The 22,529-nt window shown below is 42.1% G+C and overlaps 1 protein-coding gene across 1 annotated transcript; it reads left to right on the forward strand.

Moving 5' to 3' along the window:
* The first annotated feature begins 621 nt into the window (after positions 1–621).
* Positions 622–7,858, forward strand: IL26 (interleukin 26). The gene is made up of 5 exons (XM_026075014.1): positions 622–792; positions 1,206–1,262; positions 2,778–2,909; positions 7,621–7,686; positions 7,772–7,858. Exons 1-5 carry the CDS (start codon positions 622–624, stop codon positions 7,856–7,858), a joined length of 513 nt encoding a protein of 170 aa, XP_025930799.1.
* Positions 7,859–22,529: the final 14,671 nt, after the last annotated feature.

The raw sequence follows: 22,529 nt of genomic DNA on the forward strand, positions 1-22,529 counted from the left end.
TTGCTACTCACTGCTGTGCCCCTGAAACAAAACACTTATCTTCTCAAAGACCGGACAGTGAAGTTTTAATTGCAGTTTAGTCCAACTTTTTTTATAGATAACTGACCTTTTAATGCTTCTTAGGGCAAATTAGCAAAGTTTTTTTTTTTTTTTTAATCTCTGGGCCATTACCTTTAAGAAAAGTGCTGCTATAAAGTTTTGCGGAAAAATCAAAAAAGATTTCACGTTTGGTGAATTTTATGACAAAAGCAAACTAACCAGCTTAACTACTTTTTCTTCATTGACCACCACTTAAAAGAAAGAAGACTTCTCACATGAGAGGGAAGTTCTTCTTTCCGGGAAACCTTGACCCTACTGCCAGTAAATATGGAGCTATCGTTTAGAAAACGTCACAGATGACTGTGGTCAAATTTGTTGAAAGTGGAGCAAGATGTATAAAAAAGCACAGCAACAATACTGATCAGCCAGCACATAAGCAAGAGGTTATCTACGTGAGCATCTCAGCGCAGAAGCTACTTTGAGGGTTAACAAAATTAGGTTAACCTCTGTCATCTAACCAGTCTTGCTGTATCACATATGCTGTTGTGACTGTAACAGAGGCACGAAGATTTGGGAGCGAAGATGAAAGTATATTCTATTTTCAGATCTGGGCGTTTTTTTGTTCTGCTTTGTCTTTTCATTGTGGAAGGGAAAAGGTCACCTACAGGAAAGCATACCTGCCGAAAAGGACTCCTCTTCCAAGTGACAGAGAACCTGTATATCAAGGCAACTAGTTTAAAATCATCTGTTCCCGTAAGTTGATCCCACTAGCTGAAAAGTTAATTTTGTTTGTAGATGCTTCTTTGGCAGCTTCATTATTGAGTACATGGAAACCTTAACAGCTGAACGATTGCTACAGGTCTGAGAGATAGGGTAATGCTGCTATTCCATTCTTAACAATGGGAAAATGAAGATGTATAGAGCAGCGAGATGAGTTTGCCAAGGTCATGGAAGAAGTTTGCAGCTAGGCTGGGAATGGAACACAGATTTGATGAGTCCTCATTATACATATGAATAAGATTATTATCATCATTACTACCACTATTATTATATCCAGCAACCCTAGCTATGAATCACTACTGCACAGAGCTAAGTTTTGTGCAAACCACAATAAAAATCCCTTCCTTTTCAAAGATTAATTAATACTAGTGCATTGTATTTTACAGAAGGATGTCATCAAGAACACAAGACTGCTAAAAAAGACAACAAAAATGCTGTTTATGGTAAGAGTTATACTACTAGTTTTCCATTTTCTTACTTTGTTTCTCCTTTGGTCTGTAGAGATATGAATGTGTGATCAAAGGGAATGACAGTTGACACAAAAGTCAGCTGTGTTGAATTGTGAAGGACATTATATTTATGATGGCCATGTACTTAATCAACTCCTCTGCTTAGAGGACAAGCGTTACCTTTACCCTTCAGAAAGGGATTTTCCTATGGGCCATTAGGAGAGAGGTGAGCATGGTACGGGGAGAAAGAGGTGGGTGTGGAAAGCCTGGCTGGTGGCATTTGTCTCTAGGAGATAGCAGTGGCGCTCTCTGGGCGAGCTGGGTGAGGGCGTTTGCCGTGTTGAGGAGGAGCGTGCTCATTGCTCATTGTGTAGCACTTGCTGCTCCCATGTGAACTTGGCTGTGTGCAGTCTTCGCCAGCAATGCTTTCTGGGGACTAACCAATTTACATGAGGGCCAGGGCCACAGTCGCCATCCTAGCAGCTGAGACACACTCTGCTGAGGGCGTGCAGTGCTGCAGATGGCCCAGTGATGCCACAGAGCATCCGGGATGCCCAAAGAGCTGCTGTGGGTTTCGTCCTCTGCCGGAGCCCTGGGAGAGAGAGATTAGAGTCCTCCAGTGCAATTCAGCTTGGGATGAGAGACCGAACTTGGGTGACTACAAGTGTGTGAGGTACTTTAGCTTCCTTTATACAGAGATCTAGTCAATAGCATTGATGGAGTCAGTTTGCCCTTAAATAGAGACCTATAGGCCTGTCAGCTAAATCTGCCTTTGGGCTCCGCTGGATCTCATTGATCGCCATGGGAATATTGGCTCCTAGGATGCCTGTGGGCACCTACATGTGGACTTTCCCATTCAGATGCCTTAATCCGTAGCTGAATTCCACTGCTGTGGGAATTTCACACCTGATCCTTGGTTCAATTGCCTAAATATAGGCGTATAATCATTTGAAATACCTTTGGGTATCCAAAACATCACACAGGCTAGGAAGGTATGACACAGGGCATAGAGGGTGACCAGTCTCTTCTGGAGCACCAGCTGTGGGACGGGTGGGATACCCGTCAGCATCTCGAATGGTATGGGACATTGATGTGGAGGAACTGGACTCAGGTCTCCTGTTTCCCTGCCCTCAACCTGTTCTCTGTTACCTGCACAATTACACTTACAATTTGTCCAAGATGATCTGACTTAATTCCCCTATTCATCTTCCTTCTATGCTTTGGGTATTAAATAGATTTGTTGCTGTTACTTCCGTTTATGGTTAGTCTTGCCTGTATTCCTTTCCCTGCCAGCACAGCATCCTCCTGCCTTTCCTTCAGAAACCAAGTGTTATACTCAGTTGTTTAAAAAAACAAAGGAAGCAAACTAATAGGATACTAAAATTTATGAAAGTGTTTTCATAGTTTGGACATTTTCTAAACACTTGTATTTTTACAAGGCTGAAATTTTAGGCCAAACTTGGCTTCCGAGTTTTTCATTAGGCAACTTTTCCCCTGCTTTGTTTTCAGACAAACTGCAGTGTTCGAGATCAGCTCTTGTCATTCTATGCGAAAAATGTTTTCACTCATCTTGGAGTAGGAAGTGAACAGTTGTACGTTATTAGTGCCTTCCATGCCCTGCAAGAGAACCTGAGCACCTGTGTGAGTATATTCCTGAGAGCTAAAAGAACTTTGTCTATCTGAAAGGTGAGAAAAGGGCTAGGTCATACTCTTTCAGCAGGCAGAGGGAGAAATTCAGAGTGACAGTGTGCTCCACCCTGCAAAGGATGGAGCTTCCCGAGGACTTCCCTGCTGAGCCAGGGAAGATCTCACCACTCATTTCCTCCTGGAGTGAGTCTGTGGGGGGAGTGTGCAAGGCTGTGGAGGTGCCCTGGAGATAACCCAACTGTTGCTCCTGGTGGTAGAGCCTGGTTCTGCCCTTGAGCACCAAGCTGCAAAGAGGCAGGGTAAACATAGGGAGAAATGTGGCTCCTAGTATTTCCACAGTGTAATACTTGTTATACTTTCCTTCTTCAACAGCATACCCACTGGATATGTGTAATCTTAACTCACATGTCATCTCTGTTCCACCATACTGAATTTTGAAAGAGCTGATGAAGGTCAGCTATGTCCAAAGTAGGAGCAGGTTGTCAGGTAGTGATACTGCACACTGGCAACCAGTTCCCAGAGTGGATCCAAGTGTCCTAGGGAAGAGGCACTTTTACCAATATCCATCACCATCCCACCTCTAACTGAGACCAGGACAGCAGACAAAGCACATTTTTGCCCAGGCAAATATGCATATAGACTACAGGGTAATGCTAACACAACACTGTCACTTACAGGTCATTTCTTCCCAGCCTTGCCACACACACTTGAGTTAGCAGAACCCCCTACCAATGCCAGGTCTTGCCACCTGGCTGTTATTTCTAAGGTTATGCACATGACAACAGGGTGTGCCTTAAAACTTCATGTCCTATGGTTATTTTTTTTCTCCCTGAGATCCTCTAGTCTCACAGGTTGCAGCGTCACAAAAAGTGAACTGTGATTTAGGGTGAATATAACCATGAATGTCCAGGCAAATGTCTATGGTAATTTTAAAGAATGAAAGTGAGATGGGAAGTCAAGGAAATGTTATTAAAGTAAAACTTCGTCTAATCTGAACTGCGTGGTAGCATGTAAGAAAAGGACATTAGGTCTACATGCACGCAAATACTCGCAATTCAGAAATAAGCAGCTTCAGAGATCTTGCAGTGTTACAGCTCAGCACACTTTTGAAACATTTGTATAATATAAAAAGATTCAAATTTCAATGGGAGAAAACCCCACTAGCTTTCAGATTCTACATTTAAAGGCATGCTCAGTAGTTGCAACTTACAGACATTATATTGTATTCAACACGCTGTTGTAATTTTCTGTGTTTTTGTCAAAATTCCAGGTATTGTATGCTACAATATGCTTTAAATTTAAAGAGATTCCATTCTTGTCTGAGAAAGCAATTATGCCATATACAAGTGCTAGTACATATTGAAGACTTCAGGCTATTAACTGTGACAGAATTAAGAATATCAGCTATTTTGTAGTACTACTATTGTCTGGGGTTTGCTACATAACTTACTAACACATTCACTTCTGTGATGTTTGGAGGCAAAATGCTGTGGCGTTTTCAAAGCTCCTGTATTCTTTTTCACAATTAATGCCAGTTTTTTACCCAATACAAATCTAAATATCTTACAATTTAAATTTCTGTATCCTCTATATTGAAAAAATATTGGTAGGAGAGAAAAGACTTCTTCTTATAGTAGAAAAACAATAGCTCTTTGATAAATTTTCTAGACTATTTTTCTCATTTCTGGAAACTGTAACATTTCTTAAATCATTTGTACTAATTTAAAAACAGCAGTATAAAACCATATGAAAGGTTAATAGAAACTGTGAACAGATTGAAAATAATGCATCCTTTGCTAATACAAAGCTTGGGATTGCTCCATTGCATTATTCCTCAATAAATTAGCAAACTCATTTTTCCATTTACATAAGCTCTTTAGTTTTTATTATCTAATTGAAATGTAAGATGCATATCAGAAGGGATCTCCACCATGGCAACATACACAAGGAATTTATCATCTTTCAAGGACGAAGTTCTTTAGACAATTGAAGGAAACACTAATACCTTTATATACATTTTTTTTTTCATGAACTCTAATTCAGTCAGCAACAGAGGAATGCATGCTATTTAAAAATTTTAACAAACAAGTTCCAAGGTCTTTGTATAATCTCATCACTATGGTTCTTACCCTGCCGGTTCCTAGTTTTGTCCAAACAAGAGATCATTGATATTTTCAAAAGAATAAGTGATTTAGGAGCCTGAGTTGTGTTTTCGAAAAACACATAGGTACTAAAAACTCTAAATCCCTTTCCTGCAATGAAATGAGTCTTTGTCGTTTATAGTATGACTGCACAGTAAAGTGAACGTACATTCTGCTTCAGACACTGGGAGCACCCACCTGCAGCAGCCCTCGCCTCAGCAAAAGCCTGTTTATGTGCCTAGGAGCCCTACCATGTCACCACCGTGCCAGTAACAGTGTGAAGTTGCTTCTGAGGATGGACTTAGGCTCCTGCATCAGTAGGAGGTTATGAAAGTTTTTTTATTGCATTTGAGTGGTGTGCAGGAAGCTGATAGATCCATTGCAAGATTTTTAATTGCTGCTCTATCGTTTAAGACAGAGCCCATAGGCCTTTAGCAGAGATTGTAGCTTAGCTGTAAATGAGCAAGCTTGCTTGCTTGCTCATTTGTTTACTTGCTCTTTACGCAGGAAGAGCAGTTTGCAATGTGTATTAACTCTGGAGACAGCACTGTCATTTAAGGTTAGTTCTGCTGCTAAATTATTTCTGTGGAAACCTGCCTCATACAAGCTGACCTTAAAGAAAGCCCCAAGTCAGGACAAACTGTCCCAGATAAACGATTTTGAAAGGTTTGAAAATTAAAGATGCTTTTATTTCTATTTTCATTTTGCAAGGTGACTTTAGTGAGTGCAAAAGGTAGAAGTGACAAGACAGAACAGATATTTGTGCTCTTTTTCAGAACCTCTGTGTGGGGTACAAGCAGGGACTAACACCATCCATTTCAGTGGAGTCACCTCTTTTCGTAGGAGTTCAGGATCTTTGCTTCTGTTTTCAAAAAGTGCCCTTTGGCTGCAAATCCAAAACGCTGGATTTTTTTCCTTCTTCCCTGAAAGAACAACTCATTTCCTCGGTGAGCCGGGAGAATGGGGGAGCAGCAAAGCCGTAGCGAAGACGCGCCTCGGGAAGCCGAGGGGGCGTGCAGCCGGGAGGCCCGCAGTGCTGACCCCACTCCGCACGGGCCGCGGGCCCCGGCGGGCTGCGGGGCGGCTGCGGGGTGGCGGCATTCCCTGGCGAGGCGCTCCCCTGCCCGGCACCGCTTTGCTCCCCGCTCCTCCGCTCCCCTGCTCCCGGGCTTGTTTTCTATGGCGGGGGATTTGTTATTTTAGGGGGGACCCTGGAGGGGCTCCCAGGCCGGGTCACTGCTGCAGGGAGGTGCAGGTGCCCCGGAGGGGGTTCCCGATTCTCACAGGAATCAAGAGGCTCTTGAACATCCCTTTGAACATCAGACCAGTGCTCTGAAATAGCGTGTCCAAACTCAGCTTTTCGCCCTTCTGAGCAAGTTTGCTTTTCGGCTGAAATCCACAGGTACCGCCTAGCCGACCGGCCCCTTTAAGTTTTAACTGACACATGCTTGTTTAGCCTAGCTTCCCCTGAAGATCTCAGGCTGGAGCAGGTTTTCCCGTGCCTAAGGCACTCCTGGCAGCACGCCGGCGCTGGGGGCCTGTGCACCACGGCACAGCACCCAGTGCCGCCCGGCTGCCCGCGCCACCTGCGCTGCTGTAGCAACACTGAGAGCCGTGTCCCGGCTGGCTGGTTTAAAACCGGCGTGTCCCTGCACCCGCCGCCATCGGACTGTAAAGGCAGTGCAAAGCTGCCCTGGTTTCCCATCACTGCTGCCAGCGCTGCAACCTGCTGCAGGCTGCTGAGGGTCCCCGCAGCAACCGCAGCAGTGCTGCGGGCAAGTGCCCCCTCCCGAATTGCAGCCTTCAGTTTCTGCAAGATGAACTGAATCAAATAGCTCTTCTCTTTCCTGCTTGAAAACCAATTTCCAACCAAAATCTTGCAGTGATAATACAGTCCTGCAACTCTGATACTGTAACAGGGCTAGAAGGAAACCAGAAATGGATCCCTGCAAAAAGGACATTGCTGAGGTATTTGGATGGGATGATGGGGAGTTGGGTATGGTCCTGCAGGCACAACTCTGAGTGATCTTAATGAAAAATTTAACTTGATAAAAGGGTGTAGGATTAACCAAACAGAGTGGAAGGATGGGCAGGAAAACAGGGGGAAGCATTAACTCTGTAAACAGGTTGTAAGCCCTTTTAAAGTGTCTTTGGAAAAATGCAAAATGCTCTCTGTACTTTGCAAAGATCTTTTGCCCTTAGGTTTGCTTCTTCTGAAGATTCAAAGTTAAATGGCCTTGAATCTTGCAGCAAGTCTGCGCTGTACAAAAAGTGTAACTGGAGTTGATACAAGGATCCTTGAGATAAGTAGAAAGCATCTAATAAGAAAAGTTACCGGTACCAGTTTTATAGTTTTCTGTGGTGTGAACTCATCTTTCCCATAAGTACACAGGTAAGATAACACATCTGTTGTAGCAGGGGATGCTGAAACGATGGTGACTGCACACATCTTACCAGTAGTCCTAATCATGTCACACTATAGGTTCAACTCTTCCCTATCACCATGTCTTTTCACCAGCATCTTTGCTGCATCAAGCTCTTTTGGTTTCTTCTTATGCCTTCAGCTTCCATGTGCTCCATCCACAAGGTTAACCTCTGCTGTCAAAAAAATAAAGAGAACATTTCATAAGGTAAGAGCAGGAGGTGTTGGCTCCCAGCTGCACTCTTCAGGAGCTGTAGGTGGCTTCTTTTCTAACATCTTTGTCTTCTTGACAGCTTGGAGAGAAGGGAATCTACAAAGCCATCCATGAGCTGGATATTCTCCTTCCCTGGATTCAGGCCTACATACAAACTGTTATATGAAGAACAAGGAATTGACAGATAAGAAGCCGCTTTTGTACTAAGAATGGATCCTTACCCAAAAGACCTGAAAATGAACTGAGAGCCGGATGGATGTACGATTGGCCTGGAGGTAATTCCAACACACTGAAGGAGGACCTCTGTACCACGACTGCATGAAGAGAGGGATTTTCAAGAGCTTTCAGAGTTGGTCTGGTGTATCAGCTACGTCTGTTGTGCAGTGAAAGAGCGACCTCCAGAGCAGCTACGAGCACGATGCACTTAGTGTCCTGCCTGCCTCCTCGCTGCCTCACAGGCAGCCCCTCCACACGTCACACTAGTGTAACTTGAAATCTGCTACCCCGCAGGTCAGACACAATGTCCCGGGTGCTGTGGGCACGTTCTAGCCATGCCTTGTGCCACCCCCGGACCATCGCAACACAGATCTACTCTGATCTGCAAGGTGTTCTCAGGTCTACTATTTACACACCGTGGAGACACTGATTCTATCAAATGCAGGTTCAAACCAACGTGGAACACTTTTAAAAATCCCTCCCCCCTGTACTATATCTTTTGTCTTTGCTATAGATATATAACAGTATACACAAACCATTCTATATATAAATAAGAAAATTAAGTATATGCTGCTTATCATTATTATTAATTTAAGGTAATAATTGATATCTAATAAAAATGCTCTGTTTAATGACAAAAGTTTGGTCTATTCCTTATGCATGACTTTCAGATGTCATATGATCTACCAGAGATCGTGCAATACAGAAAACGCAGTAAGTGGATAGAGCAATTGACCGGGATTGTGAATTGGTTTCAGTGAGATTTATGAGAAATTATTACTCAAATGATGTAATGGTTTGCAAAAGGTTTTTCATATAATACAGAATTAAGATGGAGTCCTAGTTTTCGCACATATTTTAAAACTTGCCAGAAGAAACTAGGTAGGTAATGAAAAAATATTTCTAATTCATTCATTTGAACTTCCACGGGGTGAAATTCTGCAGAATTTCTGATCTCATAGTTACTGGTATGTCTGGTGTATTGAACACATCAGTGTGCTGACACGGAGGAAGCCTGAGCCAGTTCTGCCTCCACGTTGTGGCCTTCTGCAGTCCAGGGCTGGTGGTGTTGGATCTCTGACAGGTGATTTTATGGCTCCAGGGTGTGACTCCATGTGCTCTCTGAAGGCAGCGCTCAGCACACCTTTACTGGTATTCCCTCAGAGATCACTCAGGGACTCAGCTGGGTTCCCATACAGGCGATGGATGGAGCGAGGGGAGATGAACTGGCTACTCGACTCCTGAAGTCTCTATGGGGCCAGAACTGCTGCCAGTAGGTTGTTAATCTTCTTCCAGTTGAACTGTAAATGGCTGGTGAGGGATGAGGAGAGCATCATCTCAGCTTTAAGCTTGTGAACCGCTGCGCAGCACCCTGGAGAGGAGGAAGCAGGAGACAGGCAGTGAATCCAGCTTGTGACCTGCATCTGGGAGGCTCAGAGCTACCTGCTAGCCCTTGCTAGAGCAGGGTCCAGGCCACAGGTCCTGCAGCACCATCAGGCTCCACAGCTGCACCTCAGCCCTCCCTGGTGATCAAACCATGTACACCTTGTCCTTTCTGGTGACTCAGAGACCTGGAGCATTGCTGGCTCTCTTCCACCTCCTTCAACAGCTTGGCAACACACAGCAGCAGCAGGATTTTCCAATTATAGACACTGACCACAAGTGACAAAAGCCAAAGAAAGGCAATATTAATTTGCAATTTGCAAGTTAGTCATGAATACCCTTTACTTATTAAAAAAAGATAAAAAATGGATGCCATCATTTCAGGAGCCTGCCAAGGCATTCAACAAATCTCAGCAACAGCAGCATCTGACGACAATACATTATTTTTAATCATTGGGGCTTATTATAACAAATGATCTCAAACAGATGCAAGTGTTGATCTTAGATGAGAACAAATGCAATCTCTTTATATTTAAGTCTAATACAAAGAACCATGGAAGGAAGACACAAGCCTTTCAACATGAGCAATGGACTGCCATAGCACTGGCTTGTTAGCCTGGCGTTCTAGCAATTAACATGAAGCAATTGTATTTATTACATGCTAAAATGCACAATATTTTTCTGGTAAAGTACAGTGGTGAATGCTCTTGGGAAATAGCACTGACTGAACGAGGTGCTGAGACAGAAGTAATGGTGCATTTCACTTGCTTGATGTACTCCAGAGTTCAGCTATCACTGCCGTGATATGGGTACACACTTTTGCAGGTGCCTCCTGATGTCCCTGTGTTGACTTTAGTCATCACATTTTAAGCATCCCAGTTCAGAGGAGCTGACTAGACACACCTGTTAACACATTAAAAACACGGAAGCTGGTTTAGTCTCACAGTTATGTAACTGACCATTTTCTTCCTTTACCATAATTTCATCTGATTACATATATCCCAAAGGCTTGGTGGGAAGGAGGGATAACATGAAGAACCCCAAAAGGAGGAAAAAATCCTACAGTATCTGCTGCGGACAACTCTCAGGTAAATTCCATTTCTCTTTAGTATTCCAAAGATGGAAAATCAGGTATACAGACTCAAAAAAATACGAGATAAGAATAAGACAATGTTCTTTCTCACAAAATGAGTCAGACAGTGACTGAAAACCTCCCTATGCAGAGTCTGTATTTTTTGATCTATATCAACATTTTCATACCGTCTTTGTTCTCCAGCTTCCACAGCTGTAGAAGGTGAAGGACAGTTTGGGAATAGATTGCCCAGGTGACAATGTTAGGAGTAAAAGAGGAGAGTGAGAAGATTGAGAAGATTTTGTGAAATTAATTCAGATTACTTATACTTTACTGACTTTCCTTTTTTTTGCTGTTTTGGAACACTCCTCTCCTTTTGCAGTAAGACGACATGTAGGAGGTTAATGAGGCAGAAATGCAGAAAACCTAACTCTCTCTTTTAGATTTCATTAAGTTTTGTTGCCAAAATGTCATGTTCAGGGAAAAGGAGCAGGCAAGGTGGGGACAGGGCTCAGCAGGCTGCTGCTGAGCATCTTTAACTTGAGGCTGCAGAGAAAGATGAGGGCAGACACAGGACTTCTGCACCCGAAGGAGCAGTATCCATCCCAGGCCACGCACAGCTAGAGAAGGAGCCTGAAAGTTTTTCCAAGGCACCAGTGCTCGTTTCAAGATGATCTGGGCAGTGGAAGAACCAGAAAAATAAGCAGCTCTGGTTTGCCTGATCCCACAGAGTGGGAAAGTCCCACCATCCTTGTGGAGCCTAACGAGAGTCAATAGTCAGTACTGGTCTGCAAGGTTGCAGCTTTTGCATCCAGTTAATATCTAGCTAACACAAGGGTTGCAACTTACACAGTGTCTTTTCAATTAAAAAGAAAATGGTTAATTAGAGGGACAATGGCAAAGGTGGCACATTTAACACCATGACTTTTCAAGGACATAATTTTAATTTAAAATAGTGGCCTTTTTCATGGATTTGTCCACAAAGCTCATCTGTTGGTTCGTGGGATATAGGTTTGCTTTTCATTTTAATGCTTTTTTTCCAAACTGTGGTATATGGAATAGAAAACTGTCTGTGGGCACAGCCATCTCAGCCTTCATCCGTCATCACCATCCCATCCTTGCTGCTGACAGAGGGCACTTGGGCAGCAATGTGGGGAGCAGTAACCAGGATTTGGGGTCTCAGCACAGAGGCCCCCATGGCCATAGCAGCAAGGGCAATTGCTGCTCCTTGGAGTAGAAGAGAGCAAGTAACACCTGCAAACAGAAAAAAACTTTTTATTTTTAATTTGGAGAATCCATGGGCAATATTTTCACTTGATTCAGATTTCTGAAGATTTTCTTGTGGAAATTTTGTTGTGCTATCACATACACTCAGTGGACTTCTGTTTTTGTTATTTGTTTCCCTTCATGGATGTTTGGAGTTGAAAAACTCCAGAAGACCTCTGCAATGGGTGGGTGCAGCTTTTCCACATTTTCTTCTGAAATAAGGAGTGAAGATGGATATGAGCTCCATGCTCAGCTCTGGTGTCGAAAAGAAGTTTCTGGAACAAAATAGCAACAGCTCTTTAAAATGCTGAAGTGGCTAAAAATAACGAGCACATCAGCTTGTTTTTTGACAGGATGTAGACATAGATAGGTGACACACAAAGAAACAGACAGAGGTATTTCGAAAAGAGCCTAAATGAATTAGATACCTAATTTCTACAGGTTCCAGTTGGACTTAGGTGCTTCACCTAATTATGTATCAACCCACAAGTATCACCTTCTCCCTTAGGGATTTGTGCGGTGCCTCTCAGCGGTGTGGGGAAGGAAGGCAAACACGGCTGTTGCACTGAGTCAGCATTGGTGAGCTCTGTTGTCCTGTCAAGGAGCCAGTCAGACCTTCCAGAGCTGAGGATTTTGATATCAGCTTGCAGCAGGACTCAGTCCCCTTGCCTCCGTCTGTCTGATGCGTAAATCTGGTTGTCCCGCTGCATGAGAGCTCAGGGCATGGGGGTTCTTGCCCTCATCTTCTGTACGGATTGAGACACATCGCAGACTCTCCGTTGCCCTGTCTATAAAATGAAAGCAGTAATGCCCCTGGGCATGGTGCACGCCTTCACGCAGTAACACAAATCAGTATTTCCAAAGCAATTAAACACTCTTGAATGACAGGCAAAATATGGGGCCTGCAAATAAAAAACTTTAATAGAGAAGTGTTCCAATAAATGACAGATGCCTGATACAGGCCACTCAGCAACATATTCTGTGTGGTATCTTCATTAAAACATAGCAAAATAATAATTATTAAATAAACTTAACTGACAGTTTAAAGTAATGAGTACAGACAAAAGCTCATTGCCTTTCAAAATCAGATGAGTAAAGAAAAGCCTTTTAATTTTTCAGATGGAACTCTAGGTGTCACTCTTATAAAACAAGACTGAGGTTGGTCCCAGCTTACTTCTGGTTCTTCAGTTAATGGAGAAAGTGTTAGATTGTGTTTCACAAGTAGTTTTTTTGAATGTAAAACTGAGATAGCTATACTGTTGCATCAGAAATTTTTTTTTTTTATCCAGCTGCCCCAAACTTACTTAGAAGTGAAATTTTAAATGCAGGAAATGAAAGATGGGCATACAACCAAAGACTGGAGTTATATATCAGACATGAACTCAGATCCTGAATTTGCTGCAGAATTCCTGTGTGATCTGAGGCAAGTCACTTTACTAAGGCACTGCTCTCATTTGGAAAATGGAAAAAGCAGCTATCGTTTGCATAAGTTAATGTATCTTTGCTTTGGGTACCAAAATCCTCAGAAGGAAATTAATGCCTAAGTGTGGTGTTGATCAGTGTCAATACTGTTAAGCATGGCTTGTCTTATCACATTTTTTCACTGCCTTTTTGGAATAGTGACTCTTATGACAGGGAAAAAAGGGTATTTTGTGACTCTGTTACTGCAAAAGTAAGAATGAAGAACATGTGGCTGTGTGTTAAAATTATCACTAGCTCATAACTTCTTGAAAAACACTGACCTAGTGGAAAGTGGCAGCTGTACATATAGCACTGGTGCTATGTAAATAATACAGCAACAATCAGCAAAGGCAACAGAATTTCCATCAAAGATAAGAGCAAGTACAAAATTTCTCTATTTTACCTTGCTTTTTTCTTCTCTGCAATGCAAACTCCTCAGGTCAAAGACTATCTCTTAATAAGTAAGCTCTGCTGTAAACAGAGCAGTTCACAGCAAGTTTTTCATAGCTGGAGCTGTGAGCTGGTATCATAATATCGTCCATAAGAGGCATTGTGATAATTTCCTTCAGACAGCATTAGAAGGAAGATAATTCTTCTTGAAACACAGGAATAAGAATGGGATTTGGACACTGATCTAACTTATGTTAGATTTGGCCATTTGGTCACCATTTCTTCATGCTACAACAGATACTAGCTTCCAGAGACTTTAATAGAGACCTCATCACTGCAAAGACGTGTGACCAAAGATGAAATGCATATATTTTGGTCTAATGATTAATAAGATGCTCCCCAAAACAGCCCACTATAGCCACTGAGCCCAGGTACTGCACACGTCATCTTTCCCCTCAACAGGGACGATGCATCAATGGGAGAGTGCTGCAGGGAGGCAGGATGTCTGTTCAGGAAGTGCTGTTACTGGAAATGAAAAGTGACACTACCACTTGCAGGATAGTGCTGTGGTCACTTTGCAGCGAGTGGTACGTGTCCCTTTTCCCCATCTCTAGCCAAGCTCTTTTTACTGAAAGTAAAGACTGCTATTGTGGTACCTGCTAGTGAAAACTGACAGTAGCTACAGAGCTGTAGGAGACACACTCTGCATTAGCACATGCAGAAAACATTCTTGCCTTACATCCAGTTTTCATTTTAAAATCAGTATTCAGTTCAGTATTCCTGTTTTATTGGCTCAAATGGAAAAGAGATTAGGAAATGTAAAAACAGGTGGTAGGAAGGAAAAGGAAGGCAATGGGAATATACTATCGATAAAAGCTGGAGACTGACATGGTACAAAGAAGTTGGCAACATGCGACTGGAGTAGGTTTGAATGCTAATTTGCAAAACTTGATGGATAAAATTTTTTTCAATCCCATGGATGGGAATGCAGCTCTGAAGGCAACAATAACCCTGGAATCACAGGGTAATTCAGGCTGGAAGGGACCCCCAGGAGCTCTCTCATCCAACCTCCTGCTCAAAGCAGGGTCAGCTACAAGGTCAGACCAGGTTGCCCAGGTCTTTATCCAGCTGGATCTTGAAAACCTCCAAGACTGATCCATAAAAGGCTATCTATGAAAGGCCATCACATCATTTACTGGCAAAATAAAGAATTACAGAGCTGGATGAGCCACAGTGTGAGCAGCGGGACTGTGCAGCCTCAGAGATGCTCTTCTGCTGCCAAACCATGCACATGATACCCAGAAGTCCCCTAGTTCGCCCTGGCAAACCCACCTGCATATCCAGATATAACTAGATCAAATACAGTTGATCCCGTGACCACTGTTGGCCCTCAACAGCTCCTTGAAAAGGTAGCTGAAGGACAAGGAGCTTTATTTCCATAAAAGAAAGGAAAACTACATGTGATTATCTTGCCATAAAAAGTTTGTGCAAGGTGAAAGAGAAACTGCAGGAGTGCATCTAACAAAAATTGGTTTTCTAAGAGAAAAAAGATCAAATGAATTATGAAATAAAATAGATGAGAAATTGCAGCCATTTCTGTTGTAGTAAGTTATTTCTGAAGAAGATTGCAGTCACTTCACTAGCGACATTGAGGCTTTTATTTTTCATCTGAAATGAATACAGATGCAAAGATACAACACCCCCTTCAGTAACACCACATGCTGCCACCCCAGGCTGCCATCTCTGTGATATTAGAGTTAAGAAATCGAGCAAAGCCCTTCGAGCTCCCCTTTCAGTGGGGCTGAGAGTCAGGGACGTGGGCTGAGACCCTGGAGGTCATGGAAAGCAGCATGCTTAAGCTTGCTCTTACTCCCACTCCTCGCCTTGTATTGTGGGCACCGTCAATGAGCTTTTCCTTGTGCAACCTGTAAAAGGGTCAGGCAAAACTCCCTGCTCCTCTGCCATGGACGCTGGGTGCTTCGCAATGGTGGGGAGGAAGCAGGATAGCGCCCGTGTGCCCAGCTAGCTCACCCACCACCACAGCAAGACTGGAGATGCTGCTCCAGAGCACCACAGTGCCTCACCTCCTCATCCCATTTTGTGATGCTTTTTTTCTCATGTGTTGAAAATTTAAGTTTTTTAATGGTAATAAATAACAGCTATCTGATTACTATTCCCTGATTTTTGAATAATCAGCGATATGCTGGGAGCCTACTATCCATCCACCAGAAAAAAAAATCCTACGAAAATCTAAGTTTAACATTGTTTAGTGAGAGAGAAGTTATTAAGAAAGAGGAAACGGAAGAAGCTGGCGTGGGCGTATAGAAGAACAAGAGTGATAATAGGTGAGTACATGAGTATGGAGTATTCAGCTCTCAGTCTTAACCTTAATGGGTTGCTATATTTTGCACATAGAATAATCTGATTAAAGGACAGCAAGGAGTGGAGCTTCCAGCAGCCAAAGAGTTGCAGAGAAAAGAATAAAATTCAATCACAGCTTGTGAATGAGGTTGCACATAGACATTAATTTCATTACTGTTATAAAAACATTGTCCAGAGTAGTCTATAATTGTGATAATGCTCAGGCCCTGCAATTTTAAAATAGTAAGAGGGAAACATAATGTTTCTTATGAAAAGGATAAAATTAATGAAAGTCTGTTGAATAAACCTGAGGGACATTGTGGGGAAGATTCTTGCCATTTCTACAGTCCATTCTGGTTCTGGAAATGATTATACTCACTTTGTGCACTTTTAATTATCTCGGAAATGCATAAATGTGTTCAGCAATGACAATTCATTCCTTCTGAACCATGCATAAAAGTTGCTGATAACTCTGGAGGAAGATCATGCACTTTGCTTTTTTCAAGCACTTTTTATCAGACACTGAGGCAATGGCATCAAAAAGCTATCTTGTTTTCTTTCCAAGCCAAGGCTGTAATCTGCAAGGGCAGTGCTGTCACTGGACAAGGTTTACAGGACTTGGTCTAAATAAGGAGCTTCAAGGAAGCTCTCAATAGTCTCATCACAGACATCACAATGGGAGCTGAAATTTGCTTTGAGACCACAAATATGTCGCCACAGAGAAAATTTGTTTTGGCCACAGTTTCTGCTTCTCCATCAGCAGCACCAATGAATGAAGCGCCTTCCACAACTCGCCGAAAATCACAGGTCAGGATGCCTTGAAAAATGGAGAAAAAGAATTCCACTGGGGTATTAACAGACCTCGGGATCAAGAGCTGTGCACCTCCCGGCTATGGCACTGATCCCAACACCAACTTGCATCCTGCAGCCAGTCGCGGAGGTGGATTAATTTGCTGTGGTTGCAGTATTTGCCAGACCCAAACTGACTAAGCTGAACATTACAAACATCTTATCTGCAACATATGCAGTTAACTGGTGAACACCAGTGGGCCAGTGTCAACCAGGCGCGCAGAATTTAATTTTTCTTGGAGGTGTATGCATATTTGTTGTTGGTTCTCAAACAGCCTTTTAGTTGATCATCATATTTTTGCTCTCTTTAAGGCCTCGGTGACTTTCAGACACATTTATATGATAACACAGTCTGGCTTATTAACGTGCATTACTTGCTAACATTAACTGATTGATACATTTCCTTCCAGCTCCCCACAGTGCTGCTCATCTAAGTCGTTTTGGTACTTATGGTGCAACTATGTTTTCTACTGAGCTGATGAGAAGGAAATAACTTCCTCGAAGAAACAAAGGTGATGGGAGTTTTTTTGCTTCTCCTAGTGATTCAATTAGCAGTAGTTTACAGCAAAATACCCTGCGGGTGGATTTATCACTGAAGGTGAAGCTCGATAGCCCATGACCAATGTTACTATAATGTTACCGATTATTTCCTGTTTTCTCCCTCCCCCCAAAAGAAAAAATGGTATGCGCCAACCCAGCCTGTTGTCCCTAACCACGAGCGAAGAAGTGACTTACGTTTCCTAGACAAATTTTGTCATGTCAGTGTAAAAGTTTTTCTCTGTTCCTGTATAATGATTAGGGAATAACCAGTAGCACTTTCCAAGTGATGAAGAAAGCTCACAGAGATAAACCACAGGTGTGGTAAATTACTCACTTGATAAAGTATTTACAAATGAACCTTCTTTATGTGAGGAAAAATTTTTTGTGAATGAGAAACCACATGCTGTCAGTGGAAAAGGCAGTCTGTTTTTCTACCCGCAGCAGAGGAAAGGGTGTTTTACGTAAAATTCTGTATAATCGCTCGCCGATGTGAATTCCAAGCCAGCGGACAATTAGAACGACGACTGGAGAAGAACAGCCTACATGAGTGTTAAATTCAGAATTTTTTAGGCGGATATCAAGTATCACCCCCGTTCCTGGGACGGCTCCTGTGCTCTATCTCCTTCCTCAGCTACAGGGAGGGGAACTGTGACGTGGACAATCGTTGGGTCACCGCACCACTTCTCAGTTTCAGACTATTTTTGTCATTTATGGGCTCGTTTGCAGCTAGAGGTGGAATGGAAGTGGGTTTCCCACCCTGTGAAATTTTTGGGAATTTTTGAAAAATTTCCCATTCTACCTGAGCAAAGCTGTGGACATTGAAAGTTTGGAGAAAATTGCGGTAGTCATGGGTTGCGAATGGCTAGACAGAGGGACCAGAGCCTAGGACATGGGGCTGTGACTCAAGTCAGCAGCTTGGCCTTTCTGAGACCCAGTGACATGGACTTGTGTTGCCCATATTCCAAAAGCCCCCTGCATCACCTGCTGTAATGTGATATCTCACCACAGATTTTATTCTCATCCTAAATTCACTCTCAAGAAAGCTTCAACAGCAGTTGGCACCTTCTGGTGAAGTGATTCAACAGGTTGGCATCTTCTGCCAAAATTAGTTTTGTTATCCAGTTCCCGGCCAGCAATAGATTTTGTACTCTTATACCTGTAAACTTATGACTGACCACATCACCGGATTTCTCATGAGGAAATATCAACACGTGCAGACCTATGGTTATTGATTACCACTCTGACAGCTTTAATTATTTTTCTCTGGGATTTGGAGGAAAATACAAAATTGGTATGCATGAGACCTGTTGATACCAGAGGATGAATAAGGAGAATATCTCACTGATAGAAACTGTTCTCAGTTAATCAATATGTTCCCCACAAACAAAAGGTGTTTTTAGACCACCAAAAGCAAGATCGTGGTTCATATTCCTCTATATAGAGGAAAAAGAAATGAATCTTTGGGGGAGATTTTATAGCAGGAAGATTAGAGGCCACACAGATGTCCTGGGAGGCTGCATTCTAATAATGAATAATTCCCAGATCTGGAAATCTAAGACTGATATTTCAGTGACTGTAAAAGAACTTAAGAATGATTACAAACAGTCAATATCGTACTATGGCAAAAAGAGTGAATACAAGTGCTGAACTCATCTATTAGTGATGACTACTGAGAGGAAGCAGAAAGTTATAAATTGTGCATGTGGTTTCACTATTGATTTTCTGAGTCTGCTTCAACTTTTCATTTCTTTAAAACATTGAAATATTGCAAAAGATTTAAAAAACAGTTATAAGAAAATGTGCCTTTTGGTAAAAGCAAAACATTGAAGACTATTAAAGACTACATTAAGCCTGTGAAAGGGAGAAAGAAAAACCAACTAGACTGCAGTTACACTAAAAGAAACTGCAGGATTCTTCAGTCAGACAGAGGAAAGCACAAAAAGATCTACTTGCTGTTACTAAAATCAGGAAATCCAGTTTGCCTTGAACTAGAGATAAGACAGCAGCTTACCAGACCAACTAGTATAAATTTTCACTTAAGACTGTAAATGGAAACTGTCTGTTTCTTTCAAGCTTTATTTTATATTAACCACAAGATGCTAAACCCTGTGGTGCAATGAGATGTTATGAAGAAGCCAGACAAGATGCTCCAGAAGTTTTTATAACTATGAATCCTTTCCTATTCTTATGGGAAGACTATTCCAGAATCTCGCATTCTGATTGCCAGAAACCCTCTTCTAACTTTTGATCTAAATTCATTCATGGCCAGTTTATACCCCCTTCTTCTAGTAGACATTTATTCTGTTAGATTAAATGACTCTTACTGAATTTTCTATTTTTCCACTCTAGAGTAGTTTAGACTTCATTTATGTCTTTTCTCAGCCTTTTCTTTTTCGAAGCTGAACTAGCCAAACTCTTCAAGATTTCTTTTATAAAATATAAGCTCAATTCCCTTACTCACCACAGTACTCCTTTTCTGGACCATTTCTACACTGAACTCACCTTTATGGCACTGATTTAATGCACAACTGTACATTGGCATTATTCCCTTCCTCCCTCTCCTGGAAATATCTTACCCTGTTTACCTTCACAATTTCTATTTCAATCACACATTGCCTTGATAGAGACTTCCTGTGAAGAGCTAGTAGTGCACCTGAGTTGTTCTCATCTTCCAAGGGACATGCTCCCAGCTTCTCATGAGTAGAGTCCACATGCCTGACCTTGCACTTCCTACTATCACATTTCCTCCTATTTTATTAATCCCATTCTCAAGTAAATCAAGTTCTTCTCAGTTCAACCTGTCTTCAATAAACCCAGGATGCATTTTATCCTTTCATTTCCATGTCTTCAATGGTTGATTATTTCATAATTCGTTCTAAATCCTTGCACACCACTCTTGTCAGTTAACAAGTTTATAGCTGTCTAGCTTGTTGTTTCTCCCTTCCTTAATGACAGCTATTACATTTGCTGTTCTCCAGTTTGATGGTGCTATCCCTCATTTGACAGATTGATTAAAATTTCTTCCTACTGCAGTTTCACTTTTATGTGCCCAGTTGTTCAGTTTGCTTCCTCAATGGGAGAAGCTTTGATTCTACCTTTTTGCTTCTGCTTTTGCCTCAAAAAAGATCATTTCCATTGCTATCACTATCAGCCATCCTAATGTTGCCTCCATGTTCTACGTAGTGGCTGTCAAAATCATCTTGCTCACCTACTACCTTTTCCAGTGTTTCTTAACATCCCTGTCTGTATTAAACATTGAGATGAAGCATCTATATAATTTTGGGTCTACACTGTATACAGTCTTCCAACCCAACCTTAACCTTACTCTGTGCCAACCTCACTTCTTTCCTTATGCTCATCTTGTTTACATGATTATGGTGTGTTTTGCTACTTTCCTGCCTGTCTTTACATGGAGTAATTTAGTGTGAATTTGGGAAGTTCTTTCCCCACACCACTTTTTGACATCCAAGATGCAGTTATCACTGCTGATCAGCCCTTCTTTCTGTCCCTCAGGGCTCTGCTATTTCCTTCTATTCTTTAGGAGGTGGCTATCTGGGTTGGCTGCTCTCATCAGCATAGGATCATAGAAAAGCTGAAGTTGGAAGGGAACTATGGAGATACCTGCTCCAACCCTCTGCTGAAAGCAAAGCCTCAGCTTAGGTTATCCAGGGCTCTGTCAAGCTGAGTCCTGATTATTTCCAGCAAGGGAGATTCCACCACTTCTTTAGGCAACCTTTTCTGATATTTCATTTTTCTCATGGTGAAGATCCCCCTGAAGCAACTTGTGCCTGTTGCCCCTTGTCCTGTAACCATGCATCTGTGTGAAGAGAGTACCTACAGTCTTCTGCTACCTGTAAGGTAGCTACAGAGTAGACAGGATTAGATCCCCCCGAATCTTCTCGTCTCTAGACTGGGCAAAACCAGTTTCTTCTGCCTTTCTCCATATGTCAAGGTCTCCAATCCCGTAATCACGTTGGCGGCCTTCTGCTGGATCCTCTCCCATTCTTCAGTGTCTGGGGGGACACCAAAACAGGGTGCACTATACCAGGTGTGGCCTGACAAGTGCCAAGCAGAGTGGGAGTGATTATGTCCTGTGATCTGCTGGCTGTACTCCTGCTGTTACAGCCCAGGACACTTTGCCTCCCCTGCTGCAAGGATGCAATGCCCGCTCATGTTCAGCTGTCCACCAGGATCCCCAGGTCCTTTTCAGCAGTGCTATATTCCAGACAGTTGCATTCTTCTTCTTAGGATGCAAATGCTGAAGAATTCTGCACTTTTGACTTGCAGTAACTCCAATCCTGCTTCACATTCACTTTCCTAAGTTTTCAGACCCAGTGATTAGTTTGCTTAACTTAAAGTGTTTCTTTTTGAAATAAAAAGCCTTTGCTACAGACTTATCTTACCTGTAAAGTTGTAACTCATGCTGTTATTTAGTCTTTAACCCGAGAAATAACATCTCCCATAATGATACATTTTCCCTTACTATTATTTTATTATATTTTATCTTCATCCAAACGGGATTGAATAGCAGACTCCTAATACAACTCCAGAAGATCTTGTTTTACTATGGTATTTCACACAACCCCATTCTGCTTTATCATGATATTCCTTTTAATGTTTTGACTATTTATTCCTTCAATAGCATACAAAATCTCTCCACCATCTCTGTTTTTGCTTTGGCTTTTCCTAAACTTTGTCATCTGTGTTCCAGGCATGGCTGCTACTTTACTATTTTGTTTTCATTATTCTTACAGCATGTCTGACCTGCACAAAGACCTACCGACTACATAAACATGTGAATCCCAACGAAGCAGAACCCTGTGATTCAAGATTAGAAAACCCATGTGAATCCATTCCTTACTCAGATGATTTATATGTCATTATCAGTGACCCTTTTAAAACACAGTCCAACTTCCTCGGAAGCAAAGGAGGAACAGATGCATCACACCACAGCCTCTCTTGAGTGTAACTCAAGATGAAATGATAGGGATTATAGAAGTGTTTTAATAGGTTTCTGTGTGTGCCCAAGCAAGAGAAGATTCATGACTTTCACTGAAGTGACTATTTTTAAATATGCAATCACTTCTCCCATGAATTTCTGTACCCCTATCTGTGTACTTGTGTCTGATTAATCTGGTTGAAGATCTAGTATAAGATATATTTTATTTAATTCCTTGCTTTCTGTTCATTGGAACATTCAACTTCAGGGCAAAATATTTCAAAAACAACCCTAGAACTTGTGCAAGATATCCTAAGTCTGCATTAGCAGGAGCAACAGTATAGTAGGAGCTGTTCTGTA

Source organism: Apteryx rowi, unplaced genomic scaffold (assembly GCF_003343035.1).
Source record: "Apteryx rowi isolate R43461 unplaced genomic scaffold, aptRow1 scaffold_4, whole genome shotgun sequence".
NCBI classification, from domain to species: Eukaryota; Metazoa; Chordata; class Aves; order Apterygiformes; family Apterygidae; genus Apteryx; species Apteryx rowi.